The sequence below is a fragment of the Nomascus leucogenys genome, chromosome 15 (assembly GCF_006542625.1).
Source record: "Nomascus leucogenys isolate Asia chromosome 15, Asia_NLE_v1, whole genome shotgun sequence".
NCBI lineage: Eukaryota > Metazoa > Chordata > Mammalia > Primates > Hylobatidae > Nomascus > Nomascus leucogenys.
In genome coordinates, this window is record NC_044395.1 from 6133816 (window position 1) to 6149337 (window position 15522).

General features: G+C 44.3%; 1 protein-coding gene across 1 annotated transcript in view; it reads right to left on the reverse strand.

Annotated features, from left to right (window-relative positions):
• Nucleotides 1-200: 200 nt before the first annotated feature.
• Nucleotides 201-15522, reverse strand: part of FLI1 (Fli-1 proto-oncogene, ETS transcription factor) — a 118171-nt gene continuing 102849 nt past the window's right edge. Inside the window, exons 6-9 of the mRNA XM_003253389.4 lie at nucleotides 7135-7200; nucleotides 5327-5386; nucleotides 3396-3443; nucleotides 201-2174 (exon numbers count right to left, since the gene is read on the reverse strand). Of these exons, the coding sequence (XP_003253437.1) occupies nucleotides 1645-2174; nucleotides 3396-3443; nucleotides 5327-5386; nucleotides 7135-7200 (704 nt within the window). The 3' untranslated portion in view covers nucleotides 201-1644. The remainder of the gene's footprint in view (nucleotides 2175-3395; nucleotides 3444-5326; nucleotides 5387-7134; nucleotides 7201-15522) is intronic.

A 15522-nucleotide genomic window follows, 5' to 3' on the forward strand; every position in this document is an offset into this window, starting at 1 on the left:
GAGGAAGATTTAAATAACACACACACACAAAAACACTACAAACATCATCAACAACAATGAAAAACCACATTGATTTTATACCTTCTGCTGTACGGCAGTATGTACATTTGAAAAATTCTTGATAGTGCAAGAAGTAAATAGGAAAGTTCCCCAGGGAAAACCCTTTGACCTAACGGGGGCGGTAAATAAGAAAACTGTCCTCAGCGCTGAGAGAAGGAACCATTTATTTAGTCAAATTATTTTACAACATGGTCTTCATTGACAGTTGTCAGCTTAACACTTAATATAGTTAAAAAAGTCAACAATTACCTGCAAAATTATATATATTTTAATGTCTAAAAATATGTTGCATATATGGAGCAGGAAAATCCCTACTCTCCACAAGGGAAAGTTTCGTTGTTTTTCCCAGAGCTGTGATTATTGCAGTACTGTTACACACATTTCCAAAGCATTAAAGATCTAAATGGATTATCTTTCCTTGCTGTGTATGCCTGTTAAATATCTGTACCAGTGCTTTGCTTTCTCGTAAGTCACTGACTTAAACAGCCCTGTTTCCTTTTCAGCTATAGTCATATTATGCTTTTTAAAAACCAGCTATAAAAACATACAAACAGCCCAAATGTACAGATTGATAAAAGATGTACAAATTACATTAAAAAAAATAACAGCGATTGATTCAACAGTAAAACTGCTTTTGTGACCGAGGTCAACTCGTTTATTTATTCTTAATTTTTAATTATTTATTTTTAATACTGTGAGATATAGGAAAATAACTTTGCATAATTTATACAGTAAGTTGCCTTCTGATTGGTTGACCCTGGTCTGATGGTCTGACAAGCGCACAGCGCTTGCGAATCTGCTTGAGTTTAGAAATCCCTACAACTTTTCCAAGTTCTGGGACTCACTGTCATCATTAAAAAAAAAAAAAAATTAGTTATTTAATTCCCCGTCTTTCAGGAATGTATGTATTTGCATTAAAATTTCTTAGTTCATATCTTGACTATTTCTAGAGAGAGTGGTCAGCTGAGTGCATACTGTCCACTGAGAGGGATTCTGCAATGCCCTTGGCGTCTTAAACACACACACCTTCTTTCCTTCAAATTCCAGTTGGGTGAAAACTTCGCTGGCCTTACAATCAATGTTCCAGTTGCCATCCACTGAATTTGTTCCTCCTAAAATTAGATTATAAGCTTCCCACCTCTATTTTCACTAAATCTCAAACCAGAACGTGACTGGTTAAGTCCATGATTCTGTGTCATACTGAACCCCATAATGAGACCCGTGTATTGATAAGAAACTGCTTTGGTCATAAAAACGTAAAGAAAATGTACAGCTTCTTTCTCAGAACCATGACATAACCATTCCAGTAATCTTAATACGCAACTCACAAGACGCTAGGAGACTGAGAATTCAAACTGGCATACTGGCCCATGGAATTATTCATCTCTTTGTTCAGGTAGAGGAAGCAAAAGTTACCAACATTAAAAAAAACATTTTTAAAGAACAAATACAAAGGTTCTATCCAACAAGAAAGAACATCCAGTTTTGTCTTCTCTTCAAGGCCACATACGTCCTGTTGAGTCCAAAGCATCCAGTAAGTGTGCAGGATGGGCTTCAGCTAGAAGGCCACCGATGAGTAAGCTTCTAGTAGTAGCTGCCTAAGTGTGAAGGCACGTGGGTGTTAGGATGGCGGGGGACGTTGGGGTTGGGGTAGATTCCCCCCGTGGGGGAGGTCCAGTATTGTGATGCGGCTCCAAAGAAGCTAGAGGAAGTGACAGGCATGGAGGGTGGATGGGGAGGGACAAAGTTCACCTTCTGCTGGTGGGCATGGTAGGAAGGCATGTAGGAGATGTCAGAAGGGTACTTGTACATGGACGACTCGGTCGGATGTGGCTGCAGAGCCTGGGCAATGCCGTGGAAGTCAAATTTATAGGCATATCTTTTGCCATGCACTTTGGTCATAATGTTTTTATCATAGTAATATCGGAGGGCCCGGCTCAGCTTGTCGTAATTCATGTTGGGCTTGCTTTTCCGCTCGCCCCAGCGCCTGGCCACCTCATCGGGGTCCGTCATTTTGAACTCCCCGTTGGTCCCCTCCCAGGTGATACAGCTGGCGTTGGCACTGTCGGAGAGCAGCTCCAGGAGGAACTGCCACAGCTGGATCTGCCCGCTTCCTGCAGGCCGTGAGGCAAACGGGAGAGAACAGAACACCTCAGCCCAGAGAAGGCAGAACCCAGTTCCCTAAGTGCAGGGAGCCTCTCATCCTTTTAAAGAAATCTTTTGTTTCCTTTGACATTGGGATCGACTTGACAAGCCCTTCTTATGTCATTGTTGATTTGCTTTCTGCTTGCCTTGGGGATGGGTATAATAAGCGAGGTTAGATCCTAAGATGCTTTGCCCCAAGGCCTGGTAAATGGAATGTGGGAAGTGAGGTGCAAACTCTGCCCAGAACTAGCTGTGTGATCTTGGGCGAGCCACATCCTCCCTCAACCCCTTTGGCAAGGCTTTTGAATCTCTTCATCTAGAAAGGCCTGAATCACTATCTGATCTGTAATTAGTGGTCAGGTCCCCCAGGGAATTCCCTGTCAGTAATAAAGAGTCAGGGGCAAGGCATGACTGTGGGAGTCGTTGGGAGAAGCTGCACCATGAGCTTTAGCTTTTGGATGGACAGGACTTGGATTGGCCCTTGGCAGGTCCTAGAGCTGGGCTTGCAGCTCTAAGTTCTACAGAGAACTTGTGCAGACAGAAAAATACCCAGAGTATGCTGGGTGGCTTCTTTCTCCTCTGGCAGGAATGTCCAGGCACTAAGGAACGGGTAGGCAGAGTCCCTGGGATGGGAAGGTGAGTGAGCCACACTACGGCAGGAGCCTGCTAGCTCCCAATCTTGATGGACTTGGTTTAGAAGACCCCTCTTGAGAGTTATTTTTGATACTAAATCTTTAAAGTACAAGGTCAAATTGACTATATCTGCAACTTTTCCGGGACACATCTCTTTTATAAGGCCAGATAACTTGGCAACACTTTCTAAAATCACAAATAAAACACTTTGGAATATTTATTAACTTGTGCCTTGCAGGCGGAAGACAACTGAGAGCTGAGTGGAGTTGTCTTCTTTTCTTTCTTGCCCATTTTCTCCAGTTGAAACGCCTACCTGTGCCACTTATTACTTATCTACACCTAAATGCACATGTGCAGTGCTAATGTTTTACTCCTAGAAGCATCCTGAGCCCTAACCTGTTGTTCACATGCTCCAGAAACAGACATTGAACATTACAAGGAAAGAGGCACATGTTACTCCCCACTCAGGTGTCTGGACTTAGAACAGAAGTCTCTGTGATTTCACAAAGCTACGAAACATCCTGGCAAAAAAGGCTTGCAGGCCAGGGTAAACTCACCAGGGTTGGCTAGGCGACTGCTGGTCGGGCCCAGGATCTGGTATGGATCTAAGGAAATAAAAAAGGAAATTTGCTTCAGTGTTATTAAAAATATGACAACCGTACCAATTTATTTCAAGGTCACAGGAAAGACTGATTTCAGAAAACTTTACTGCTTTTATTTGCAGATCTCAAAGATCTTGATGACATTTGTGGTCTTCATCTCAGTAATTACGGAAACAACAAAGAATAGGAACAGGATTACTTTTTCTTATTTGGCATCTAAAATGTGCAGATTATGTTGCCATTACCCAAAGCAAAACAAAGAAAACATTTGGAAAGGAACTGGCTAATATTCAATGATAGAACGGACAGCTGACTCCATGGGCTTAAAGCAGGTCTCATGGTTACTGGTCTTTAATAGCTCTACCTAATACTAACAACATTATTAATCTGTTTTTTTTAAAATGTAGCATGAAAAACACATGCCTAGAAACCAAGCAGCCTGGGTTTTAGCAGCAGCTATGTGATAAATAACTTGTTGGACAATTTCTGGGAATCAGTTTTCTCATCTGCCAAATGAGTGGGTTGGGCTACTGGATTCCTCAGTTTTCTTCTAGTATAACACTCTGTGATTTGAAAAGTCACACAAGCCAGAAATGTCAGCACAAACCAGAGTGTATATTTTAGCTATAGAATGACTATTCTTAGAATCTCACTTTATTCAAAACATATGTGTTTATTTAGCCATGAAAAAGTCTTTGCAATATTCGTTTTGGTGAGACGTTTATCTCCTTTTTTGTTAGTTGAGGAAATCACGGTAGAGAGCTGGGTCTTGACTTGGCAAAATTGTCATGTATTTTGTACAATTTTGCTATGTTTTCAACTATAATTGCAATTTCAAAAATATCAATATGATTTTTGGGTTTCTACTTAGAACCATAAATTAACTTCAAAAGTCTGTAAGCCCATTGAGACCATCTTTTCTCATCCACACCATTAATATGATAATTATTTTTGGCAGGCGATGCCTAATGCATAATTTTGTTGTTATTGGACAGTCTTTAAAACTCTCTACATCTGACTTATGATCCACAGTCAGCAAATTTTTTCTTAACCTTCCAGGTGAAATATCAGTTGATTTTCTCTCTCTCTGCCTTCTGTGGAGATGGGGAACAATGTTTGCCTACCCCAAAGCAAATGACTTGTTCAGAACTTCATCTCAGCTGCATCACATAAGAAGACAGAGAGAGGAGCTGGGGCTTGGGCATAGCAGCTGTCTTCAGGTATGCAAAGGATTTCGGAGAAAGCAGGAGGAAGGCTTCTCCAGAAGGCAAAGCCTGAGTGAAAATTCCAGGAGGCGGACTTTGGGTCAGATAGTGGAATTCAGCCCCGCTAGAGAGTCAATGCCCTGTTTTACTAGAAGCACAAGTAAGGTAGAGGTGAGGGTATGATAGACCCAGAAATCTCCAAGTTCCTCTCCAATACGGAGTCTCCAGGTCCACGGCTTTAAAAGTTCCTCTGCCTTAATTGTTAAGCCAACCCATCACAGGATGGGGATATTTCTGAAAGTAAGGTTTGGTGAAGCATAAAAGGCATGGACAGAAATTTGGGGGGTCTGGGATAAGAGCCCTATTTCTTTCATTAACCAGCTGTATGGTTTTTAGCAAGTCACTTCACCTCCCGGGGCCTCAGTTTCTTTATTGAACAAAATAAAGCATTGGAATAGTTCATCTTCAAGTTCCTTTCACCTTTGATATTTAACAAGTTTCCACTTTATTTCAGTACCTGTTACTTCATTCACAGGACTATTAGGGTCAAAGATAGACCCTCTTTGAGAGAAATAAGACAGAACATATGTGGTATATTGTTTAAACCCTCCATCAGTTGACCATGTGGAATCAACAGTTGTGTAGGAAGCAAAGGAGTGATTACATATCCCAGGCAGGTACCTGGCTGGGGCCGTTGCTCTGTATTCTTACTGATCGTTTGTGCCCCTCCAAGGGGAGGACCTGTGACAAGAGGGAAAGAAATGCAGTGAGTAGGACCCAGCTCCCTGAGGGGAGCGAGACGTCTTGACAGATGTACTTTCTCACTCATTCCTTCACCCACTCTCCACTGACTCATTTATTCATCTTATTTTAGAAACATTTACCTAGAATCTACTATGTGCTGGCCCTGTTCTCCAGGCTGGAGATTCAGGAATGAACAAGCAGTTCCTGGTAGAACTTGCATTCCAATGGGAGAGACAATAATAAACACATTTTTAAATTCTTAAAACTTTGTCTTTGCTTAAATGTCACCTTTTCATTTTCAAATTTTTAAAAAGTAAACCAACAGTATAGCATCACTGATGGTACTGAGGCTGTGGATTTCCTTTTCAAATCAGAAAGTTAGAGATGTCCTTACTGAGAAAGTGACATCTGAGCAAAGATCAGCTGCTTCCTGGTGTCCCTGTCTTGTGAGTTTCCTCCGTGGCATCTCTCACACACCCTTTCCATTCCCATGATCGCTTCTGCATCGCACATCTGTATTGCTTCTTGCATGGTTTGTGGCTTAGTCTGACTGGTGTCCTTATTACTCTTCTGTCTCCCCACAACCCACCATACACGCCACTGTTCAAAACCTTAGTGACTCTTCATTGCCTAAAGAACTAAGGCCTATCTTCATAGCATCATTTACAATTCTGTTTCTTATCTTTCCAGACTTCTTCTGCATCACACATCCTAAACTCCAGGAACCTGAGGTCCTCCCTGACTGTCAGACATGCCAAGCTGATGTCTTCCCCAACCCATATCGCCACAGGTCCAAATCCTGCCTCTCCTTCCAGAGCTAACTCAAGTGCTACCAGGTCCACAAAGCCTTCCTTGATACCAACCAGATGAAAGGAGTTCTGTGTGTACGTGATTTCTCTCTCCCGCTTATGGGACCAGTGCATGTCTGATTCATCTTTGTGAATCTTAAATTGCCAAATGTCATGTGCAGAGTAAGTAAATAATTAATACACATAATTGGAAGGGGTCTTGGTTATTGTTTGGGCATTAATTTGTAACCCCAACCTCTTTCTTGAAAGAATTCCCTTTACCACCTGTTCATGTGCTTCATATTTTGCTTCCTAGGCATGGCAAGATTGATTTCTGGTACAGAAGTTCATGAGTCATTCTTGCCCCTTATTCTCTTATTGGGAGATATTGGGTAGACTTCGACATGTCATCATCTCACCACTTGGTGGAGAAACTGATGTCCTAGACCCCCTGGCATCTCCTCACCAGGGACAGAAGAGAACCTGTTGAGGAGATGGCAGGGTTCTGAGACATCAATTTTTCCACCAAGTGGTGAGATGATGATATGAGGGAGTCTACATAGTATCAAGGGGGGTGGGGAAATTGGTACGACTTAGCCTCAACAGTTATGGGAGCAAAGTTATAGAGAGTCATTATCTTGATTTAAATAACAGAAGCCAAACCCAGTGACAGTGGCCATTCATTGGTACAGAACCTTGTCTCAAGAAAACCTTCAAATCTCCAATGTTCTAAAACCGAGGGCAATTAAACAAAACTCAAAAATCTAAACAAAAATCCCATATCATCTTTCAAGGACTGGTATCATGGAAAGGCCCTAAATTGGCAAATAATTTTGATGTCTACTCAAAAAGCAGGGAAACGAATGCTTGCTGCTCTCCTGTATCTCGTGATCCTGTTCTCCAACCCTGTCCTCAGAAACATGCTTTCCTCCAAAGAACTATAAAACATTTACTTACTTTTGTTGAGGCCAGAATTCATGTTATTGCCCCATGCTCCTCTTCTGACTGAGTCATAAGAAGGGTCTAATGAACAATAACAAATAGGGGTACATTAGCATCGCCTGCTTCTCAGAAAAGTTGCACGAGCATTATCTGTAGTGATCAGGAGAAATAAAATTCAAGCCAGCAATGGCTTTTAAAGCATCCCTAAGTTCTGGAAGTGTACTCACCCCCTGGGGTTGGAACATTAACACTCTGACTTTGAGAAGATTGTAGTCTTACCTGGGAGCCAAAGTAATGGGAAGAACCCTGAATGTGAAGTCAGAGGATTGGTTCAAGTTTTCTCTGCCTGACACTATTTATTGTGAAACCTGGGATGAATCAAAAGTCTCCTCTGGGCTTCAATTTTCTTTAATATGGAAATAAAAATTTATGTTTTATCTACCTTATGGGGTTGTGGAAATGATCAAATGAGATAACATATGGAAAGGCACCTTATGAAGCTTTCTACAAATATAAACTGACACAAGGTTAGACATTTTTTAAATGTCCATAGTTCTGTAGCAAATCCTTCAAGCAGCTCTGAAGAGCAGGCAAGGTCTGGATTGGGTGAAAGGCCCATAAGAAGAGTGTCTCAAAGCCCATGGCTGTGACATTTCTGGGGGCCGACTCCAGCCCCCGATTTCAGCACATAGATGATGTGGGATGACATCACAGCGGTGGGAGCACATTCCAGGGTCTCTGAGGGCTCTCGGGCTTTTCTATTGATAGTGGAGAGGGCTGGGCTGATGACCACAGAGAAAGGGAAGAGGCCAGAAATGTGGCTGGGAAAGGAGCTGAATCAGGAAATGAGTGGATGGAGTCCTGCTCCCCGCCTGGGCATGACTAAAGGCTTTCTTCTCAATTGTCTTGGAGAATACTCCTCAAATCCGAACTTTTGTGATCATAACCTCTTTCTTGAAAGATTCCACATGCTTCCATAAACGTGTTGAGAAATTGCTGAACTAACTAGCTGGAAACTTCTTCCTTCCCTTTCTCGTGGTGTGAGTCCCATTGAGACATTGAGCAGGAATAGCAGAGGAGCTTGAGGATACAGAATTATGACTTTCAAAGCTATTCCATGAACAACAAAGAAACCATAAAAACCATCTGAACAAATGGAGCACAAACCTCATCAAACAACAGAGTCTGACAGGGTGAAACACAACCATGCCCTTCAGCCCCTTCTGAGCCTCTCAAACAAACTAGAACAAGAGTTGGGAAGACAGATGGCCTCTGATTGCCTGGCCTCATTGTTTCTGGCTAAGAAGATCCAAAACACAGGGACAATTTTTTTGTGGAAAAATCCACGTGCAGATGCACATTCCTCAAGGCTCTGGAAAAGCCAGTTCAGTTTTAAAATTACAGTCTTTAGCAACTGGCATGAAAAGCAACACAGAAAGTGAGGGGGATGGGATAGCGAGGAAGGGCAAAGCAGGGGACAAAAGAGAGAGACAAAGCTCCACTCCTTCTGTTTTTGTTTTTGTTTGACTTTTTTTTCTTTCCTAATTCCTCCTCTAAAGAGATTCTTCTTGCTTAAAAACAAACAAGACAAATGAAAGACCAGCTTGCTTGCAAGCTTGGAATGGGGTGGAAGGCTCTGATGGGCATTTTCTGAGATGTCTTGCAGAGGACGTGCAATGTTGGCAGCGGCAGAACATTTTTCTTTGAGCAGGAGAAGGCTGCTGCTTAGGCCTCCGGTAATAGGTTTGGGACCAACTTCTGCACTGTATTGTGTGCATGGCCAGGGAGTGGGTGTGAAGTAATAGGAAACAAGTTCCTCGTCCTTGCATGTGAGTATGAGAGGGTAACTGTGATTGTGAGGAAACACGGGTCATGTGCCTAAGGCATAGAGGACACATAAAGGGCTCCTGGAGGGTGATGGAGAGGTGAGTGGAACTAGGGCCGGGTGACTCTTTGGAGAGGAGAGAGTGCATCAGGCAGGAACAAGGAAGAGGTGGGTGGTGAGATGTCAAGGTGAGGTCTAGAGACAGCCATGGGAGGAGCTGTACCACTGAAGTAGAGCAATGTGGAGGGAGAGGAGAGAGGGCTGAGGCATGTTCAAGGTCTTGCCGATGGTAGCTCAGCAAACTCTGGGACCTTGGCATCACAGGTGGGAACTAAGGGAGGTTTTGTGCACGCAGCCATGGTAGAAAACAGGGTGTGGTGAAGAATGAGCTTGTGGTGGTATGTGGGGTGGATCTGAGGGCCTGGGGGAAGGAGATCATTCTAGTGGGAGCAGAACAGAAAGTAGAAGAGAAGTGACACATTCAAACAAAAAATTACTAAATTCCAGGAATCGTACATGTCATCTGAACTTCTGGCTTGACTTCTGACTTACTGCATGGATAAAATCTGTCTCAAGTTTTCTAAACTTTTTTTTTGCTCAATCATTAGTCTACTGAAGGCTTCAACCCTCTCTGAAAGCTATCTGGTAACCACTCAGAATTATTTATTTTGGAGCCCAAATTATGGCCATGGCTATAGTTATCATTGACTTCTTATCAGCTTTTCTCCCTATTCTCTTATTCTAGTTCCAGGGACAGAGCAGGCATGCAAAAATCTGAATGCATGATGGAATTCCCTGTCACCAACAGAGGGCGGATGACCATGGGATTTTCCTGTAGCTCTGAGTGATGGAGCCTGGTTAAAGGCATGCCTTATCAGAGCAGTGGCTTGGCAGGCCCATCTTTCTGTGATGCCCCAGGGCCTTAGGAAGGAGGCAGAGTTTTATGGGGCAATGTGCCCACAGGGCCATCTGATGGCAGAAGCCTGGCTAACAGGACTTTGGAAGTCCCAATCAATGCTACAGCCCTCACATAGGTGAAAAAGGAAGTGACAGAAACACAGAGGCCACCCAGCAGTCAGCCTGAACTGTGCTCTCACTGTGAAGTAATAGAGTCATAAATAGCAACAGGCCAGGCCCTAAGCTGGTGTCTTCATCCAACATCCATCCCAGCAGCCTGTGCCGTCAGAGTAGCAAAGACCACAGGCCTCCCTCTCATTTCTTTTTCATTCGCAAGTATTTGCATGGAAAATCTTCCCACTGGTACCTGGCTGCACAAAGGACAGCCTGCGCCCATTGGCTCTGGGGTTTAACAAAAGCACTCCGTAGGCTCTGGGGCTCGAGGAGACGTCTGGTAAGATTTAAGTTAAAACCAGCATTTTCAGAGCAATTTCTGCTCCAAAGAAAAAGCATGAAGATGCAGAAGGCCAGGAAGTCAGTCTTGCATTCTGCCCTAGGGGTATGAAGAACCAGGCCAGCCTTGCAGAGTAAATGAGATACCCAAGTAAACACCCAGCATAGTGCCCAGCACAGAGGTGGCCTCAGTGGATGTTAGCAATCAAGAATATGATTTGTGTCACAGACCAAAAATATTCAGACCCAGAAACATGTTGGGCAGCCTTCCAAATCCACATTAATTCCCTCCTCCCTGCAACTCCCTCATCCTCCTTCCTCTGCTCTTCCATTTCCACTTATCACATAATTTAATCAGTAATTAATTTGTATTTGTCGTTTATGGTTCATGTCCCCCTCCCTCCTGAACATCAGGTCCATAAGAGTAGGGATCTCTGTTGTGTTCTCTGATATATCCAAGCACTTAGAATAGGGCCCCACACAGAGTTAGCAGACCATAAGTATTTGTTGAATGAATAAACTTAGCCAATATTTTCTCCTACTTGCTACATACACACAATTCTTCTTATTGTTCCTGATATCACTAGTTGAAGAGAACCCAGTGCTTCTACCCCGACTTCGTCACGAAATTAAGCCTCCAGGCATAAGATTTCCACCTGGGGTGTTGAGGGGTACAGACTACATCACTCCTGTGTCCCCTCTGAGTGGACCACAATCCACCTATTTATGAGGCATAGGCTAAAAGCTTGTTCCCACAGGGAAGTCAAGGCCCGAATGCTGCTCGGTGAAGTGGTGTGCATTTTATGTGTTTTTAACAATGTCATTGTTGAAGTGAGGGTTCATATTTTTTTTCTAGTAAAAGTCACTCAAGAAAAATTTAGCAGTGTGGTCATCTCTAGTCCCCAACATACGCACAGAGATATGTCTATAACCTGAATGCAGAAGCCTGGACCAGGGAGCTGACCCAGTGGCTCACATCTCCACACAAACCCCCTTGCAGAGCCCAACACCTGGCTGCATGAGAGCTCCTGCCCCGACTGTCTGTCGGCGCGTGGAGTGGGGCTCGGCAGGGTGTGCCCGCTATGAGAAGAAGCCTGGGCGTGCATGGAGGTCCTCTTGAATGTGGTGCCTGGAGTCTGCCTCCTGAGAACTGACTTCTGGAAAGACAAACTTGAGGTGGCAGCCAAAGGCCCGGTGTGTGAAAACGTGGCCGTCGGCACCAGTGCACCAGCTGATGGTCTTGGTCTGTTTCTGTGGTGGCAGATGGCTTAATCAGCAGACAATCACACCCTCGTTCTGAAAAACTAACTTTTCACTGTTGTGAAGGCTGACACCTTGGCTTTACAGAGTACCAAGATAACAGATCTTATTATTGTGATTCCTTTTCAGAAGAGTGACCCAAAGAGCTTTGCCTGGAGTTTCTGGTTTCAGGCAGTCCTGAGATCAACTCTTGCCAAAGCAAAGAGGCTGGAGCCTCAGTCTGGAGAATGAAGACTTTGCCAGCCATTGTGGATAATTCAGCCTCACATATATGATGTCCTTAACAGTATCACCATTATATGATGCTTAGTGGGGCTGAATTTGACACTAAATGGCCTCTTAGATTCCAGGAGAGCCTCCTGGGGTAGAGAAATATGAGCATGGAGATTTTTTTCTGCAAAGTCTCTGTTGGAAGGCGAAAGCTGTTTCTGGACATGACCCTCTCATAGACATACCAAAGTTAACTTAGCTTCTGTGTGAAGCTTTTAACCTGGTCCTAGAAATACGGCCATCTTTGGGAAGATATTTGCTTATGCTCTGATGCCTCAGCTGTCTGAAAGCCCAAATGTCCCCGGCCGGCATGCAGCACTCCATCTTGTGACCTGACCGGAGGCCAGCAACACAGTGACATCAGCCCACAAAAGCCTCTCTCTTCATCCTCTGTGTCATAAAACCTTGCTCTCAATGACTGGGTGGAAAAAGACGAATTTTCCCTGAAACTTCTCATTGAATTTCTGGTTGCTGCTGAGAAGGCTGGCAGCACCTAACCCTGTTTATCCTTGGAAAGCCTGGCTTCTGAATGCAGACCTTTCAGCCGAGCAACGGGCAAGGCTGCTCGTGCTCCCAGCAGAGCAGGGGGATTTGGTAGCCAGATCCAGACCTCCTTTCTTGAAAGAATGAGGATGCACAGGAGAAATGCTCAAATCAATGGTAGCCCTGAGACCCAAAGCCCTCAACTTCCCAAGAGAGCCACGCCCACGAGGAGGAAGATTCACTCCCAGACTCTGACAGGCAAGAACCTGCAGGTGAGCGGTGGTCTTTGTTGTTGGGCCGTCCGACAGGATATGACATGTACTGGTAGAGGGCTGGACTAGGTGATCCTCTAAAACCCTGTCTCTGTTGAAGGTCCTGTGCTTCTAATAGGTCCAGTCTTTGGGGAGGAGCAGCCTCTCCCAGCCACCAACCCTGCAGAAGCTGCTCTCCTCTAAGCGTTCCTTCGTCCTGCGCGCCACCTGCGAGACCTGCTGCGTTGCCCGAACCTTCCCAAACCGCAGCTCAGGACCAGCTTCTCGTCTGCTGCAGTCTCTGCTGGAGTGCCCGCCCTCAGCCCCGCCCCGAGGCAAAGCAGACGCAGGGCTTAGGATGTCATCACGAAGGTGTCCTTTCTCTCTGGTGGACCCAGGGATTATTCTGGCAGTTAGGAGGTAGGACTTCAAATCAGTTAACCTGGGATTCATATCCCAGCTCTGCCATTGGCCTTGTGGAGTGACCTTGGTCACGGTGCTCTGCTGCTTTGAACCTCCAGTTCTGCTTCTCTGAAAAGCATTAATAACAGGTGCTTTCTACGGTTGCTATGAGGATTAAATAAGCATGTGATAAATGGTGATTTTAAAAATACACACCATATACATGGAGTCTATTCAGTCCTGCTTGCCCCTCTACCATGCTTATCTTGGTGAGATGAGGTTACCAAACTCATTAAGGAAGGCCTTGAAAAGGAAGAGAAGCCTGAGGGCTATAAAGGATGAAGGACAGTTTTATTCCTGTGCTCCCGGAACAGTGATTCCCAAATTTAAATAAAGCTTGGCTCTCAGGCTGGGTGTGGTGGCTCATGGCTGTAATCCCAGTGCTTTGGGAGGCCAAGGTGGGAGGAACACTTGAGGCCAGGAGTTCAAGGCTGCAGTGAGCTATGATTACACTGTTGCACTCTAGCCTGGGTGACAAAGTGAGATCCTGTCTCCAAAGCAAAAAATAAAATAAAATAAAATAAAATAAAATAAAATAAAATAAATCGTGGCTTTCTTTTAAAAGAAGAGGTGGATTATTATCCTGGACTCTGGTTTGAGAAACCCCACCCCAGAAGACAGAGAGGGCTGATGGCTATGGGTGGTCTGGCTGGATGTTAGGCCCAGGCATTACCCAGCATCCTCCTTCCTCCCCCACTGTCAGGTGCCAGAGTCACTGTCCATCTGGCCTTGAAGCTCAGGACCAAGCCCTCACTACATCCCACCCTTCTAGAGGGGCTATTAAACCTTCACTTCAGCGGCATCTTACATCCCAAAGAGCAACAGAGGAGCTTGGCATCCACTGAGACCTTGGAAGGAGGAAAATATCCAGGGAACGCTTTCCCCAAACTTGGAACTCACAGGGAAAAACACATCCTGGATCAGGTTTCCTTTGCTCAAGGATCTTGTCCTGGAATCCAACAGCCCCTCCGCCTCAGAGCCGACCCTGCTGCGTGGAGCATAATGGAGGTACTGTTGAAGATATTAGATGGGCAAAGGGAAAAAAAGGCCTACGAGAAAAAGGCTTGGAAGAAATGGCTGACTTTTAAATATGAAAAGCGTGGAGAGTGAAGTGGCACATTCTCTGGGCACAGCCTTGCCATGGCCACGTGAGGCTCCCTGCTGGGTCTGGGCCCTTCGTCTATTTCATTTCTCCCACAGGCTCTGTGTCTAAGTGACACAGAAGTCTAAATGACCTATTTATTTTGATAAGGCCTCAAAGTGGGATTTTTGAACCAGCCTCATGTGGAAAAGCAATTCATACTGACTAGATTAACTGGGTGTTTGCCAAAACTTCCTTCCATATTGGGCCATGTAGACGCAACTAAATTGCATACTTCTTAGGTCAAATCTGCCTCTGGTTTAAGAGGATTCCAGGTAGGAAGAAGAAAACATAACAGTTCACTTAGGTAATCAGGCTTGAGGATAAACGAGAGGCAGTTTATGCGCAACCCCCTCTGCCCTGCTCCGACCCTCATAGGTTGTTCACAGCGAGGTTGCCCTTTTTCTCCTTGGCCACAGGGGAAACACTCTTGGGTCTGCATAACATTCAGCTTGTGTGTCCTTTGCCTTCAAAGTTCTTCAGGTCAAGGCTCGCTGGTGAGTTGTCTTGTGTCTACTGCCCGTGTCCTGCTTAGCCTTTGAGTGTAATTCTTTGTACACTTGTGTCCCTTGCTAGGTAACACAAGGAAGAGGGGTTGTATCTTAATCACCTTTGTTTCTCTCAAAAACTCATTCTTGCCCCTCGCCATCACCAACTTATTGGATTTAATTGATGCCTTATGTCCCACCACACATTTATTCATTCAACAAAGTTTTACCGAATGTCTACTATCTTGCCAGACACTTTTATGTGCTGAGAATACAACGATCGCTAGACGAATGTCCTTCTGCGGAGCTGACATTCAAGACAAATAGTAAATTACATTGTATATTAGAAGGCGATGAATGCTATGAAGAAGAGAAAACCAGGGGAGGGAAGTAGGCAGTGCAGGGATGGGAGGGCTTCTCTGAAAATATATAATTTGAGCAAAGACTTGATCTAACATTATGAAAATAGAGTTCTACATAGTTCCATAATTTTATTTTGAAAAGTGACAGATTGCCCGACATTAGTCTCGAAGTTCCTCTGGAAAGCCAATTCCTTTTAATTAGTTTCTTATGAGTGAGGGTTGCTTTATGTTGTAGGATAGCAAAGTTAGCTAAGAAACTTGACAGCATCTCTTTGATGTTTGGGAGAGGAATAGTAAAAGGTGAGATGAACCCCATATTTTAAAGACTCAAGTACTTTTTGCATATTTCGAATCAGGTGATTGTCAATTCTGTGATCTTGGATTCATGTTGAATTAGAACAGTCATTCAAATCAAGAAACGTAAAATCCCAACACTTCCCATGATTTGCCTTTTGACCTATGTCTGAAGTGCTTTGCAGGAAAGGACAAGTCTCTGGGGCCAGTGTAGCAG